Source organism: Lampetra planeri, chromosome 81 (assembly GCF_965212315.1).
Source record: "Lampetra planeri chromosome 81, kcLamPlan1.2.h2, whole genome shotgun sequence".
NCBI classification, from domain to species: Eukaryota; Metazoa; Chordata; class Hyperoartia; order Petromyzontiformes; family Petromyzontidae; genus Lampetra; species Lampetra planeri.
Window position 1 is genome coordinate 1103943 of NC_136185.1, and position 14450 is coordinate 1118392.

The 14450-nt window shown below is 46.4% G+C and overlaps 1 protein-coding gene across 1 annotated transcript; it reads right to left on the minus strand.

Moving 5' to 3' along the window:
- Positions 1-7028: 7028 nt before the first annotated feature.
- Positions 7029-8696, minus strand: LOC144738292 (uncharacterized). Its single transcript, XM_078621299.1, has one exon. It carries the CDS (start codon positions 8694-8696, stop codon positions 7029-7031), a length of 1668 nt encoding a protein of 555 aa, XP_078477425.1.
- Positions 8697-14450: the final 5754 nt, after the last annotated feature.

Genomic DNA, 14450 nt, shown 5'->3' on the forward strand with positions numbered 1-14450 from the left:
CCCACCCACTCGGCCCAATCACCCACTCACTCACCCACCCACTCACTCACCCACGCACTCACCCACTCACCCACGCACTCACTCACCCACTCACTCACTCACCCACGCACTCACCCACTCACTCACTTACCCACTCACCCACTCACTCACCCACGCACTCACCCACTCACCCACTTACCCACTCACTCACTTACCCACTCGCCCAATCACCACTCACCCACCCACTCACCCAATCACTCACCCACCCACTCACTCACCCACTCACTCACTCACCACTCACCCACTCACCCACCCACTCACTCACCCACTCACTCACTCACCCAATCATTCACACACACCCACTAATTCACTCGCTCACTCACCCACCCACTCGCCCAATCACTCACTCACTCACTCACCCACCCACTCACTCACCCACTCACTTACCCACTCGCCCAATCACCCACTCACCCACCCACTCACCCAATCACTCACCCACCCACTCACTCACCCACTCACTCACTCACCACTCACTCACCCACTCACCCATCCACTCACTCACCCACTCACTCACCCACTCACCCAATCATTCACACACACCCACTAATTCACCCGCTCACTCACCCACCCACTCACCCAATCACTCACTCACCCACCCAATCACTCACCCACTCACTCACCCACTCACTCACCCACTCACTCACCCACTCATTCACTCACCCACCCACTCACTCGCCCAATCACCCACTCACCCACCCACTCACTCACCACTCACTCACCCACTCACTCACCCACTCACTCACCCACTCACTCACTCACCCACTCACCCAATCATTCACACACCCACTCACTCACCCACTCACTCACCCACTCACTCACCCACTCACTCACTCACTCACCCACCCACTCACTCGCCCAATCACCCACTCACCCACCCACTCACTCACCACTCACTCACCCACTCACTCACCCACTCACTCACCCACTCACTCACTCACCCACTCACCCAATCATTCACACACCCACTCACTCACCCACTCACTCACCCACTCACTCACCCACCCACTCACTCGCCCAATCACCCACTCACTCACCCACCCACTCACTCACCACTCACTCACCCACTCACTCACCCACTCACTCACCCACTCACTCACCCACTCACTCACTCACCCACTCACCCAATCATTCACACACCCACTCACTCACCCACTCACTCACCCACTCACTCACCCACCCACTCACTCGCCCAATCACCCACTCACTCACCCACCCACTCACTCACCACTCACTCACCCACTCACTCACCCACTCACTCACCCACTCACTCACTCACCCACTCACCCAATCATTCACACACCCACTCACTCACCCACTCACTCACCCACTCACTCACCCACTCACTCACTCACCCACCCACTCACTCGCCCAATCACCCACTCACTCACCCACCCACTCACCCACCCACTCACTCACCCACTCACTCACCCACCCACTCACTCACCCACTCACTCACCCACTCACTCACCCACTCATTCACACACCCACTCACTCACCCACTCACTCACCCACTCACTCACCCACTCACTCACTCACCCACCCACTCACTCGCCCAATCACCCACTCACTCACCCACCCACTCACTCACCCACTCACTCACCCACCCACTCACTCACCCACTCACTCACTCACTCACCCACTCACTCACCCACTCACTCACTCACCCACCCACTCACTCACTCACCCACCCACTCACTCACCCAATCACCCACCCAATCACTCACCCACTCACTCACCCACTCACTCATACATGTGTAATATCGTTGAGGACTCTTGGACGCCGGGGTTGGAGGCACACGTATGTATTCCACGTCAGTTGTCACAACCGCGGACATACAACACTGGAGGGGGTGTCGGCCCCCTCACCCGGCTAGCTGGGGATACACTGCTAGCTGTGCCTGACCTACCTCCTAGTCCTCCTCTAACGGGCTAGGGGAGGCTATCTGGCCCGACACAGGTAAGTCGGGCCCGGTACCCTGAGTCCCAGACCAGCGCTGACAAGAGCACCGGCTCTGGATCTCGGGAGCACGCCGCTGGCTCGGTCCTGTTCGGCCCTGATAAGGACGGCGATCCAGGGGAGTCCAGGGCTCTGGCTAAGACGACCTTCAGCCTTCACCGGTTTAGCTTCAACATCTCTCCCCGAGCCCTCCGGCTCATCCCCTTTTATCAGAGGTGTGGACTCGAGTCATGTGACTTGGACTCGAGTCAGACTCGAGTCATGAATTTGATGACTTGCGACTCGACTTGGACTTGCATAACAATGACTTTGTCCCACCTCTGAGATGTGGACTCGAGTCATGTGACTTGAACTCGAGTCAGACTCGAGTCATGAATTTGATGACTTGCGACTCGACTTGGACTTGCATAACAATGACTTTGTCCCACCTCTGAGGTGTGGACTCGAGTCATGTGACTTGGACTCGAGTCAGACTCGAGTCATGAATTTGATGACTTGCGACTCGACTTGGACTTGCATAACAATGACTTTGTCCCACCTATGAGATGTGGACTCGAGTCATGTGACTTGGACTCGAGTCAGACTCGAGTCATGAATTTGATGACTTGCGACTCGACTTGGACTTGCATAACAATGACTTTGTCCCACCTATGAGATGTGGACTCGAGTCATGTGACTTGGACTCGAGTCAGACTCGAGTCATGAATTTGATGACTTGCGACTCGACTTGGACTTGCATAACAATGACTTTGTCCCACCTCTGAGATGTGGACTCGAGTCATGTGACTTGGACTCGAGTCAGACTCGAGTCATGAATTTGATGACTTGCGACTCGACTTGGACTTGCATAACAATGACTTTGTCCCACCTCTGAGGTGTGGACTCGAGTCATGTGACTTGGACTCGAGTCAGACTCGAGTCATGAATTTGATGACTTGCGACTCGACTTGGACTTGCATAACAATGACTTTGTCCCACCTATGAGATGTGGACTCGAGTCATGTGACTTGGACTCGAGTCAGACTCGAGTCATGAATTTGATGACTTGCGACTCGACTTGGACTTGCATAACAATGACTTTGTCCCACCTATGAGATGTGGACTCGAGTCATGTGACTTGGACTCGAGTCAGACTCGAGTCATGAATTTGATGACTTGCGACTCGACTTGGACTTGCATAACAATGACTTTGTCCCACCTCTGAGGTGTGGACTCGAGTCATGTGACTTGGACTCGAGTCAGACTCGAGTCATGAATTTGATGACTTGCGACTCGACTTGGACTTGCATAACAATGACTTTGTCCCACCTCTGAGATGTGGACTCGAGTCATGTGACTTGGACTCGAGTCAGACTCGAGTCATGAATTTGATGACTTGCGACTCGACTTGGACTTGCATAACAATGACTTTGTCCCACCTCTGAGGTGTGGACTCGAGTCATGTGACTTGGACTCGAGTCAGACTCGAGTCATGAATTTGATGACTTGCGACTCGACTTGGACTTGCATAACAATGACTTTGTCCCACCTCTGAGATGTGGACTCGAGTCATGTGACTTGGACTCGAGTCAGACTCGAGTCATGAATTTGATGACTTGCAACTCGACTTGGACTTGCATAACAATGACTTTGTCCCACCTCTGAGGTGTGGACTCGAGTCATGTGACTTGGACTCGAGTCAGACTCGAGTCATGAATTTGATGACTTGCGACTCGACTTGGACTTGCATAACAATGACTTTGTCCCACCTCTGAGATGTGGACTCGAGTCATGTGACTTGGACTCGAGTCAGACTCGAGTCATGAATTTGATGACTTGCGACTCGACTTGGACTTGCATAACAATGACTTTGTCCCACCTCTGCCTTTTATACCAAACCCCCCCGCTGAGGGGTGGGGCCCCGGGAGATCCCAGCTCCGAGTCAGCCCCCCCCAGGCTGCCCGATGCGGACGTCGCTGGGAGCACCTTCCAGTGCACTCGACATGGCCACGCCCACTGTGTTTCTTCCCCATCTGATCCCATTGTATACAGCCCCTTCCGTAACACCCCTACACACGCATGTGCACCCGTGTGTGTGTGTGTACACAGCTGTGTGTGTGCACATTCGTGCATTTTCCTACAGCACTGCGTATGTCCACTCGGGTGTGGGTGTGTGTACAAGGGAGTGTTTTTGTGGGGAGCGGTGGTGCAGCGGTTAGCGCGCTGCGCTGTGAACCCGGCGACACGGGGTCCGATTCCCGCTCACGGCCAACACCAGTGACGATTATCTGAACCGGTCCCGGGCCTCCCCTAGGTCGACTCAGCCTCAAATGATTACCCGGTGCGGTGTGTAGTAAATATCGCCACTGGGGAGACAAAGGCGGTCGGGCGTGGTGCTGGACACCCACCCCCTCGTGTACCGTTGCGGCCTTCATAGGTGCTCGCTAACAGCACTTGCCCATACAGTCTGTTAAGGCTATACGGGAGATCTTTATCTTTGTGTGTACAAAGCGGGGTGGATGCAGATTCGTGCATTTTTCTCCACCGCTGTGTATGTCCACTCGTGTGTGGGTGTGTGTACAAGCGAGTGTGTGTGTGTACTCGTGTAAGTATGTGTAGTGGAACACACAACTTATTTTCATATTGTGTCGTACAAAGAATTGAGGGCAACGTGGTAATGTTTCGATTTAAAGCTTTCGTGACTGCAGGGATTCATCTTCTTGGTTCTTTCGGTAAAGTCACGTAGAAGGGAAGTAATAAAATAATAAAATAATAAAAAGAACATTTTTATTATTTTTATTTTTGAAGGGAAATAATAAAATAATAAAAACAAATTTTTTTTTTTTTTTTATTTTATTATTTTATTATTTCTGACATGTTAAAGATGACTAATCGTCCCTTATTGAAGAAGGGAAAAAAAAAAAAAAAAAAAAAATATAATTTTATTTTTATTATTTAATAAAAATAAAACATAATAAAAAAAATATTACAATTTTTTATTATGTTTTATTTTTATTAAATAATAAAAAAAAATTTTAACAGAATGAAATTACTTCATAAAATTAATGTATTATTTTTATTATGTTATTACTTCCCTTCTACGTGACTTTACCGAAAGAACCAAGAAAACGTGGTGATGAATGCGGCACCACAACAGGGAACTACAGGGATGAGACTCCCCGCTCGTGGTGCTAAATTAATGAAAACAGCGCCACTGAGCGGACAGAGCCCCGCCCCTACAGCTCGTGCGTGTGACGTCATGAGTGTGACGTCGTGCGTGTGACGTCGTGAGTGTGACGTCGTGAGTGTGACGTCGTGAGTGTGACGTCGTGAGTGTGACGTCGTGAGTGTGACGTCGTGAGTGTGACGTCGTGAGTGTGACGTCGTGAGTGTGACGTCATGAGTGTGACGTCGTGAGTGTGATCAGCGGACAGCCACGATGCTGCCAGGTGAGGGTAAACTTGTGTGCTGGAGACGCTTCACCTGAAACTCGCCTCCACACGTGTTCGCTATGAACATTGTAGCAATAAGGGACGATTAGTCATCTTTAACATGTCAGGTCTTTATTGTTCTGCAAGTAAATTAACCTTCTTGGTTCTTTCGGTAAAGTCATGTAGAAGGGAAATAATAAAATAATAAAATAAATTTATAAAGTCATTTTATTATGTTAAAATGTAATCTTTTATTATTTAATTAAAATAAAACATAATAAAATTATTTAATAAAAAAATTATAGTTTTATTTTTATTATTTCCCTTCTTCAATAAGGGACGATTAGTCATCTTTAACATGTCAGGTATTTATTGTTCTGCAAGTAAATTAAAGTTAAAACTCGTAGAAACACATGCACACTCGTGTGTGAATGCACACCGCTGTATAGACAGTCGTGTTTATAAGCACACTTGTGTATGTCTACTCGTCCGTGTTTTTTTAAAGGAAGGATATGGTTGAAATAACGTACGATCAGTCATCTTTAAAAACAATTCAGGTCTTTATTAATCTGCAAGAAAATTCACGTTAATACTCGTATCGAAATCTGTATTAATACGCATGCTCAAACAGGAAGGGACTAGGCAAATTATTTCCCAATAGGAATTCAACAGTTAAAACATATTCTTAAAATCTAACACGTAAACGTCTATTTCCCCATTGACGTCCTTTTCGACTGAAACCATTCGTCCAGAAGTCCAAGCCATCAAACGCAAAAACATCGAACGTGCAATCTACGCACACTCTGAAACCTATTATTAAAGATATTTATTTATTACACAATGAAAAAATAAAATAAAGAACATGTTTAAAATATTGAGCAAAGTTGTGATCACAGTTTTTCTCCAACTTTAGCTCAACAAAACCACTTAACCACGAGAGTAAAATTAGAAATTGAACCACCACACAACCACTGCACATCATAATACATCAACAAGTAGTCCGATAGGACTACAAAGCACCACCTTAACGTGACGAAGTCTAGAATAAACTTTAACACGCAATTAGCTGTGAGAAGATGACATGGCACCTTCTACCATAAACACCACACATTTACCAGTCCCGATGATACAACCACCAGACGAAGCAACGCATCTATACAAGTATAACATTGTTGTAATCCTGAAATAAGTGAACACTTCTGGAACTTAAAAGGAAGGCTTTCATCTGAACACATTATAGAGCATTCACAACATTACTCTATTTCGATTTAAAGCTTTCGTGACTGCAGGGATTAATCTTCTTGGTTCTTACGGTAAAGTCACGTAAAAGGAAAATAATAAAAATAAAACATAATAAATAATTCTCACGACGTTTCGGCGACGACGCAAGCAGCCGTCTTCAGGTGGAGAACAGGTCTGTCAAGTAGACAGAGTCTGAATGACTCAGAGTCTGAATGACTCTGTCTACTTGACAGACCTGTTCTCCACCTGAAGACGGCTGCTTGCGTTGTGGCCGAAACATCACTCTAGCTTGGAGTACTGGAAATCACGGAAATAATAATTCGTACCTTATTAACTGATCTAACAGAGACACAAACATGCACATTCCAGGACTTCAAGAGTTAACAGAAGAACTCAAAACTTTGACTCTCCAGCCATTCCAGCAGCCATGTCTCAGTATCCACCTGCATGGGGTCGAAAGAGGAATTGTCGTCAGGGCTCATTACATCCAGCAACCTCTCAGGATCCAACTGCATGAGGTCTAAAAAGGAATTGTTGTCAGGAATCATGACATCCACTACATCTAGGCATCTCTCAGGATCCACCTGTATAGGATGAAAAGATGCATCTTTTTCAGGACTCATTGCAGCACTTTGCATTACACCTTTTGATTCCACTTCCCTATCATTCCGGATCTTCTGATGCTTGTTTCGTGGAGATGACCGTGAACATGTTCTCTCCCTCGGAGAGCAATTTAATGGCTTTTCACCCGAGTGCGTTTTCTGGTGCCTGTGAAGATCTGACTTCCTTACAAATGCCTTCGCACAAAGAGAGCACTTGAATGGCTTCTCGCCCGAGTGTGTCTTCTGGTGAGTGTTAAGATTGGATTTCAGTGAAAATGTCTTCCCACACACAGCGCACTTGAATGGCTTCTCGCCCGTGTGTGTCTTCTGGTGAGTGTTAAGATTGGATTTCTGTGAAAATGTCTTCCCACACACAGAGAAATTGAATGGCTTCTCACCAGAGTGTGTTTTCTGGTGAGTGTTAAGATGTGATTTCTGTGAAAATGCCTTCCCACACACAGAGCACTTGAATGGCTTCTCACCAGAGTGTGTTTTCTGGTGAGTGTTAAGATTGGATTTCAGTGAAAATGTCTTCCCACACACAGAGCAATTGAATGGCTTCTCGCCCGTGTGTGTCTTCTGGTGAGTGTTAAGATTGGATTTGAGTGAAAATGTCTTCCCACACACAGCGCACTTGAATGGCTTCTCGCCCGTGTGTGTCTTCTGGTGAGTGTTAAGATTGGATTTCTGTGAAAATGTCTTCCCACACACAGAGAAATTGAATGGCTTCTCACCAGAGTGTGTTTTCTGGTGAGTGTTAAGATGTGATTTCTGTGAAAATGCCTTCCCACACACAGAGCACTTGAATGGCTTCTCACCAGAGTGTGTTTTCTGGTGAGTGTTAAGATTGGATTTCAGTGAAAATGTCTTCCCACACACAGAGCAATTGAATGGCTTCTCGCCCGTGTGTGTCTTCTGGTGAGTGTTAAGATTGGATTTCAGTGAAAATGTCTTCCCACACACAGCGCACTTGAATGGCTTCTCGCCCGTGTGTGTCTTCTGGTGAGTGTTAAGATTGGATTTCTGTGAAAATGTCTTCCCACACACAGAGAAATTGAATGGCTTCTCACCAGAGTGTGTTTTCTGGTGAGTGTTAAGATGTGATTTCTGTGAAAATGCCTTCCCACACACAGAGCACTTGAATGGCTTCTCACCAGAGTGTGTTTTCTGGTGAGTGTTAAGATTGGATTTCAGTGAAAATGTCTTCCCACACACAGAGCAATTGAATGGCTTCTCACCAGAGTGTGTTTTCTGGTGAGTGTTAAGATTTGATTTCAGTGAAAATGCCTTCCCACACACAGAGCACTTGAATGGCTTCTCGCCCGTGTGTGTCTTCTGGTGCCTGTGAAGATATGACTTCCATGAAAATTCCTTCAAACAAACAGAGCAATTGAACGGCTTCTCGCCCGTGTGTGCGTGGCGCTGTGGAGAGTTTATCTGCTCCATGTGACTGATTCTTCAGAGCAGAGTAACAGTCGCGGGTGTTGTTGAGAGTTAAAGGCACCCTCTAAGCTGCGTGCATGTCTGGCTCAAATTGCCAAAAAGCAAACTCTCACTAACGTCTAACCGACACACAGTAACGTATCGTAAGTCGGGCTACACGCGACTACCAGTTTTATCCACTAACGAAGACACTTACTTGTTGATGCACGGCGTGTCGATGTCCCTGTAACCCGTCTGAGGAGATCGCCACGAACTCTCCCAGTCGCCAGGCAATCGGGCTCGCCAGGCTGGGTCTCGCAGGAGAAGGGTAATCTGCAGAGCGAGGAGTTGCGCGTCTATCCTCAGTGAAATCCCTCTCGAAATGGTCTTGAGTTCTGAATTTAAGCCCCTTATAACTCCCCTCTAGCATACAAATCCTTTGTTCTCTTCCTGGCCTATCATGGACTTTGCATTCAATTGTTAATTTTTACATTAACAATCCGCATATGTAGTAACATAGCTTAGCTAATCCGGCCATTGTAATTTAACCTTAATACATATGCATATCTCACTGCATAATTGCACGCTTCCGTTTAAAGAAAGATCTACATATCCATGCATAATTCCGTGCTTCGTGTTAATTTGCCAACATTCACCCGACAATGTCCTTTAAACTGATGCAAGTTTAGAGAATTTAACATCGACATAGAGTCTGAAGTATCAAAATGCTGATGTCCAGTTCGATTTGGACTAAGAGGTTCAAATGCATACTGTACTGACTTTGTTTTATAAAAACATATTTAAGTATTTGTGTTGATATGAGCGCGTCAGTAAATCAAGGTGATTTGTTTAATTTAATTCACGACAATTATTACGATTGCTGTCAAACACTTTTATTGATAATCGAAATGGTATCGCTTGTAAGCGTGTGTGAGCAATGTCTTTCTCCAACTTTAGCTCAACAAGACCACTTAACAACGAGAGTAAAATCAGCAATTGAAACACCTCACAACCAATGCGCATCACACCACATCAACAAGTAATCCGATAGGACTACGAAGCACCACCTTTACGTGACAAAGTTTGGAATAAACAAGACAGCACGCTCACATCATTTGCTGTGCAACAATTACAACACATGCCACCTTCTAGCATAAGCACCAGCCATTACAGCAGGGAACTGTAGCCATGTGTATGTACATGGGTGTGTACTTCTCTGTGGGTACATTCGTGTGCATGTGCACTCGTGTGTGTATTTACACTCGTTCATGGACACGTGTGGGTCTGTACACGTGTGTATGTATGTACAATCGTGTGTGCTCGCATATTTGTGTGTGTTAAAACGCAATCCCTGAGCATGCACACTGCTGTATACGTGCACATGTGTTTATAAACATTGCTGTGTGCAATTACACTGTGCATGTGTAATGTAGTAACTCGGCGGGAGACGACTTCACGGGTAGCACACTCTTTTATTGAACCAACTATATTTACACGGGTGACCAACACCCACTTAGCTACACGGGTGACCAACACCCACTTAGCAACACGGGTGACCAACACCCACTTAGCTACTCGGGTGACCAACACCCACTGGGTTACTCGGGTGACCAACACCCACTTAGCTACTCGGGCGACCAACGCCCACTTAGCTACTCGGGTGACCAACACCCACTCAGTTTCTCGGGTGGCTAACACCAGCCTAACCCTACCCAGTCCTCCGGGCTACACCGACACGGGCTCTTACGCCCCGTAGCCTCTCGGAACACACCCAGCCGGGGTGTCCGTCTCGACCCTGGGTCCCACAGTCCCGACCCACATGGGCGTCGGACCACGGGTCCCACAATCTCGCCTTCGAGCCACACAGGGCCCCGGTCCCGATAAGGACGGCGGGACTAGGGGTCTCGGGCCCTACTCCTTCCACTCCGTCTTCGATCTTCAACTGGTTAAACAACCACGAGTGCTCTCGCGCGTCACCCTTTATACCCCTCCTGCGGACGTCGCTGAGAGCACCTATCCCATTCGACCAATCACCGGGCGCTGGCTACGATCCTCTTTTCCCCACCTCGTGTCAGCGCGCCTCAACACCCACGCCGCGCCGCCCGTCATCCCTCACTCCCGGCGCGCGCGTCCACACCACGCCCACATCGCGTGCCCAACCCCGCACCTCGTGCCGCCCCGTGATCCATCACTGTCGGCGCACGTCAACACCACCACTACATATGCATGTGCACCCGTGTGTGTATGTACAAAGCGGTGTCTATGCACATTCGTGAATTTTTCCTACAGCACTGTGTATGTCCACTCGTGTGTGGGTGTGTGTACAAGGGAGTGTATATGTGGGGAGCGGTGGTGCAGCGGTTAGCGCGCTGCGCTGTGAACCCGGCAACACGGGTTCGATTCCCGCTCACGGCCAACACCAGTGACGATTATCTGAACCGGTCCCGGGCCTCCATCTTGGTCGACTCAGCCTCAAATGAGTACCTGGTGGGGAGACAAAGGCGGTCGGGCGTGGTGCTGGCCACCCACCCCCTCGTGTACCGTTGCGGCCTTCATAGGTGCTCGCTAACTTGCCCCTACAGTCTGTTAAGGCTATAGGGAGATCTTTATCTTTGTGTGTACAAAGCGGGGTGGATGCACATTCGTGCATTTTTCTCCACCGCTGTGTATGTCCACTCGTGTGTGTGTACAAGGGAGTGTACTCGTGTAAGTATGTGTATTGGAACACGCAACTTATTTTCATATTGTGTCGTACAAAGAATTGAGGGCAACGTGGTAATGAATGCGGCACCACAACAGGGAACTACAGGGATGAGACTCCCCGCTCGTGGTGCTAAATTAATGAAAACAGCGCCACTGAGTGTCTACCTGGCAGGAGAATGCCAAACAACAGGGGGCTCTTCTTCAGAGAAAAACAAACGAATCAAGGGGACGTGGGAGCGTGGCGTAAGGTGTAGAAAGCTGTAAGCGCCAGGCTACCGTGGGCTCACCTCCCAATCAACGGGAGTCGAGGAGTGGTGGTTGCTCATGCATCCACCGAAGATGCATATAATTCGAGTTAGATTCCTTCTATGTCCTCCTACATTATAATCCAACTATACTCAGATGTATCAAGATATATTTATTTACGAAACTAGGGACGGATATGCGAACTGGGGGTGAGGGATTAAATTGCCCTATAATTATTAGGATCGCATTGTGGTCGCATTATAATTTGCTGAATGTGCAATCTCAATGGATTGGAATAGCTATTTAACCGCACCATCCTAATCAAAACTCGTTGAGCATATGTATTGTTCCAATTGTCAGCATTCGTTTTTCTGTTACATCAAGTAACATGTTATTCATCATCATCATCATCACGATCAATGGGCAAAGGGAACGTAGGTGTGCAGTGCACGTTTTGTACTCCTGCGTTTACCATAAACCATAACATAGGAAACACTACAACAAGACGAGCACTCGTGTGTGCATGTACATGTATTTGTGTGCTTATGTATGTAGGATCAAACGTGCGTGGTCGCAGTGGAACGCAATCCTAGTTGACGTACAATGCTTTGTATGTACACTCGTGTGTATGTACAATGCGTTGCATATCTGTATGTACACCCCTGTATATGTACATTCGTGTGTATATGTATGCACATTCGTCTATGTATATACACTGCTATGCCCACTCATGTGTGGGTGTGTGTACAAGGGAGTGCATATGTGTACTCGAGTATGTATCTGGTAGAGTTTGGGAGGATATTATTATTGTGAGGTTCGATGCGGCTGAAACACGCTGTTAGGAATGAAACTTTGTTGTGTAGACTGGTTGAACTCGGAGGTTCCAAAAGTTTGCATATCAAGATGAATTTAGCATATTTATGGGAAATGCAGATATGGGATTATGGTTGAGGGTGGTAGGATATTATTATTGTGAGGTTCGGTGTGGCTGAAACACGGTGTTAGGAATGAGCCTCTGTTGTGTAGACTGGTTGAACTCGGAGGTTCCAAGAGTTTGCATATCAAGAGGAATTTAGCATATTTATGGCAAATGCAGATATGGGATTAGTCATGACTTGTGGAATCTGGCTATTGAGCATAATCCTGAATACGTATATTCATCTCACCGCATAATTCGCGTTAATTTGCTAATATTCACCCTGCAATGTGCTGCAAACTGCTGCCAGTTCAAAGGTTACCAGGGAAATGCAGTATTAAAATTGTGATTTGGACTTTGAGGTGCAACTTTATACCGTGCTGACTGTATTTTATAAAAAAAATATTGAAGTACTTGTGTTGATATGAGCGCGTCAGAACAATCAAGGTGATTTGTTTAATTTAATCCACGAAAATCATTACGATTGCTGTCATACACTTTTATTGATAATCGAAATGGAATCGCTTGTAAGCGTGTGTGTATTTACACTGCTGTGTAAGTACACTTGGGGAGCGATAGTGTAGCTGTTAGTATGTACAAAGCGATGTGTATGCACATTCGTCTATGCATATACACTGCTATGTCCACTCGTGTGTGGGTGTGTTTCGTACAAAGAATTGAGTGCAACGTGGTAATGAATGCGGCACCACAACAGGGAACTACAGGGATGAGACTCCCGGCTCGTGGTGCTAAATTAATGAAAACAGCGCCACTGAGCGGACAGAGCCCCGCCCCTACAGCTCGTGCGTGTGACGTCATGAGTGTGACGTCATGAGTGTGATCAGCGGACAGCCACGATGCTGCCAGGTGAGGGTAAACTTGTGTGCTGGAGATGCTTCACCTGAAACTCGTGTTTTTTTAAGGAAGGATATGGTTGAAATAACGTACGATCAGTCATCTTTAAAAACAATTCAGGTCTTTATTAATCTGCAAGAAAATTCACCTTAACACTCGTATCGAAATCGTTATTAATACGCATGCTCAAATAGGAAGGAACTGGGCAAATTATTTCCCAATAGGAATTCAACAGTTAAAACATATTCTTAAAATCTAACACGTAAACGTCGATTTCCCCATTGACATCCTTTTCGACTGATGCCATTCGTCCAGAAGTCCAAGCCATCAAACACAAGAACAACGAACGTGCAATCCACGCACTCTGAAACTAATTATTTTAAGTTATTTTGTTTATTACACAATGATAAAACATTTTTAAGAACATCTTCTTGGTTCTTTCAGTAAAGTCACGTAGAATGGAAATAATAAAATAATAAAATAATAATATTTTATTATTTCCATTATATGTGACTTTACCGAAAGAACCAATAAGATGAATCCCTGCAGTCACGAAAGCTTTAAATCGAAAATTAAAGAACATGTTTAAAATATTGAGCAAAGTTGTGATCACAGTATTTCTCCAACTTTAGCTCAACAAAACCACTTAACCACGAGAGTAAAATTAGAAATTTAACCACCACACAACCACTGGGCATCACACCACATCAACAAGTAGTCCGATAGGACTACAAAGCACCACCTGAACGTGACGAAGTCTAGAATAAACTTTAACACGCAATTAGCTGTGAGAAGACGACATGGCACCTTCTACCATAAACACCACACATTTACCAGTCCCGATGATACAACCACCAGACGAAGCAACGCATCTATAGAAGTATAACATTGTTGTCATCCTGAAATAAGTGAACACTTCTGGAACTTAAAAGGAATACGTTCATCTGAACACATTATAGAACATTCACAACATCACTCGAGCTCGGAGTACTGGAAATCACAGAAAAAAAACATCTAAGAGACACGAATATACACAGGGCAACAGTTAACAGATGTAC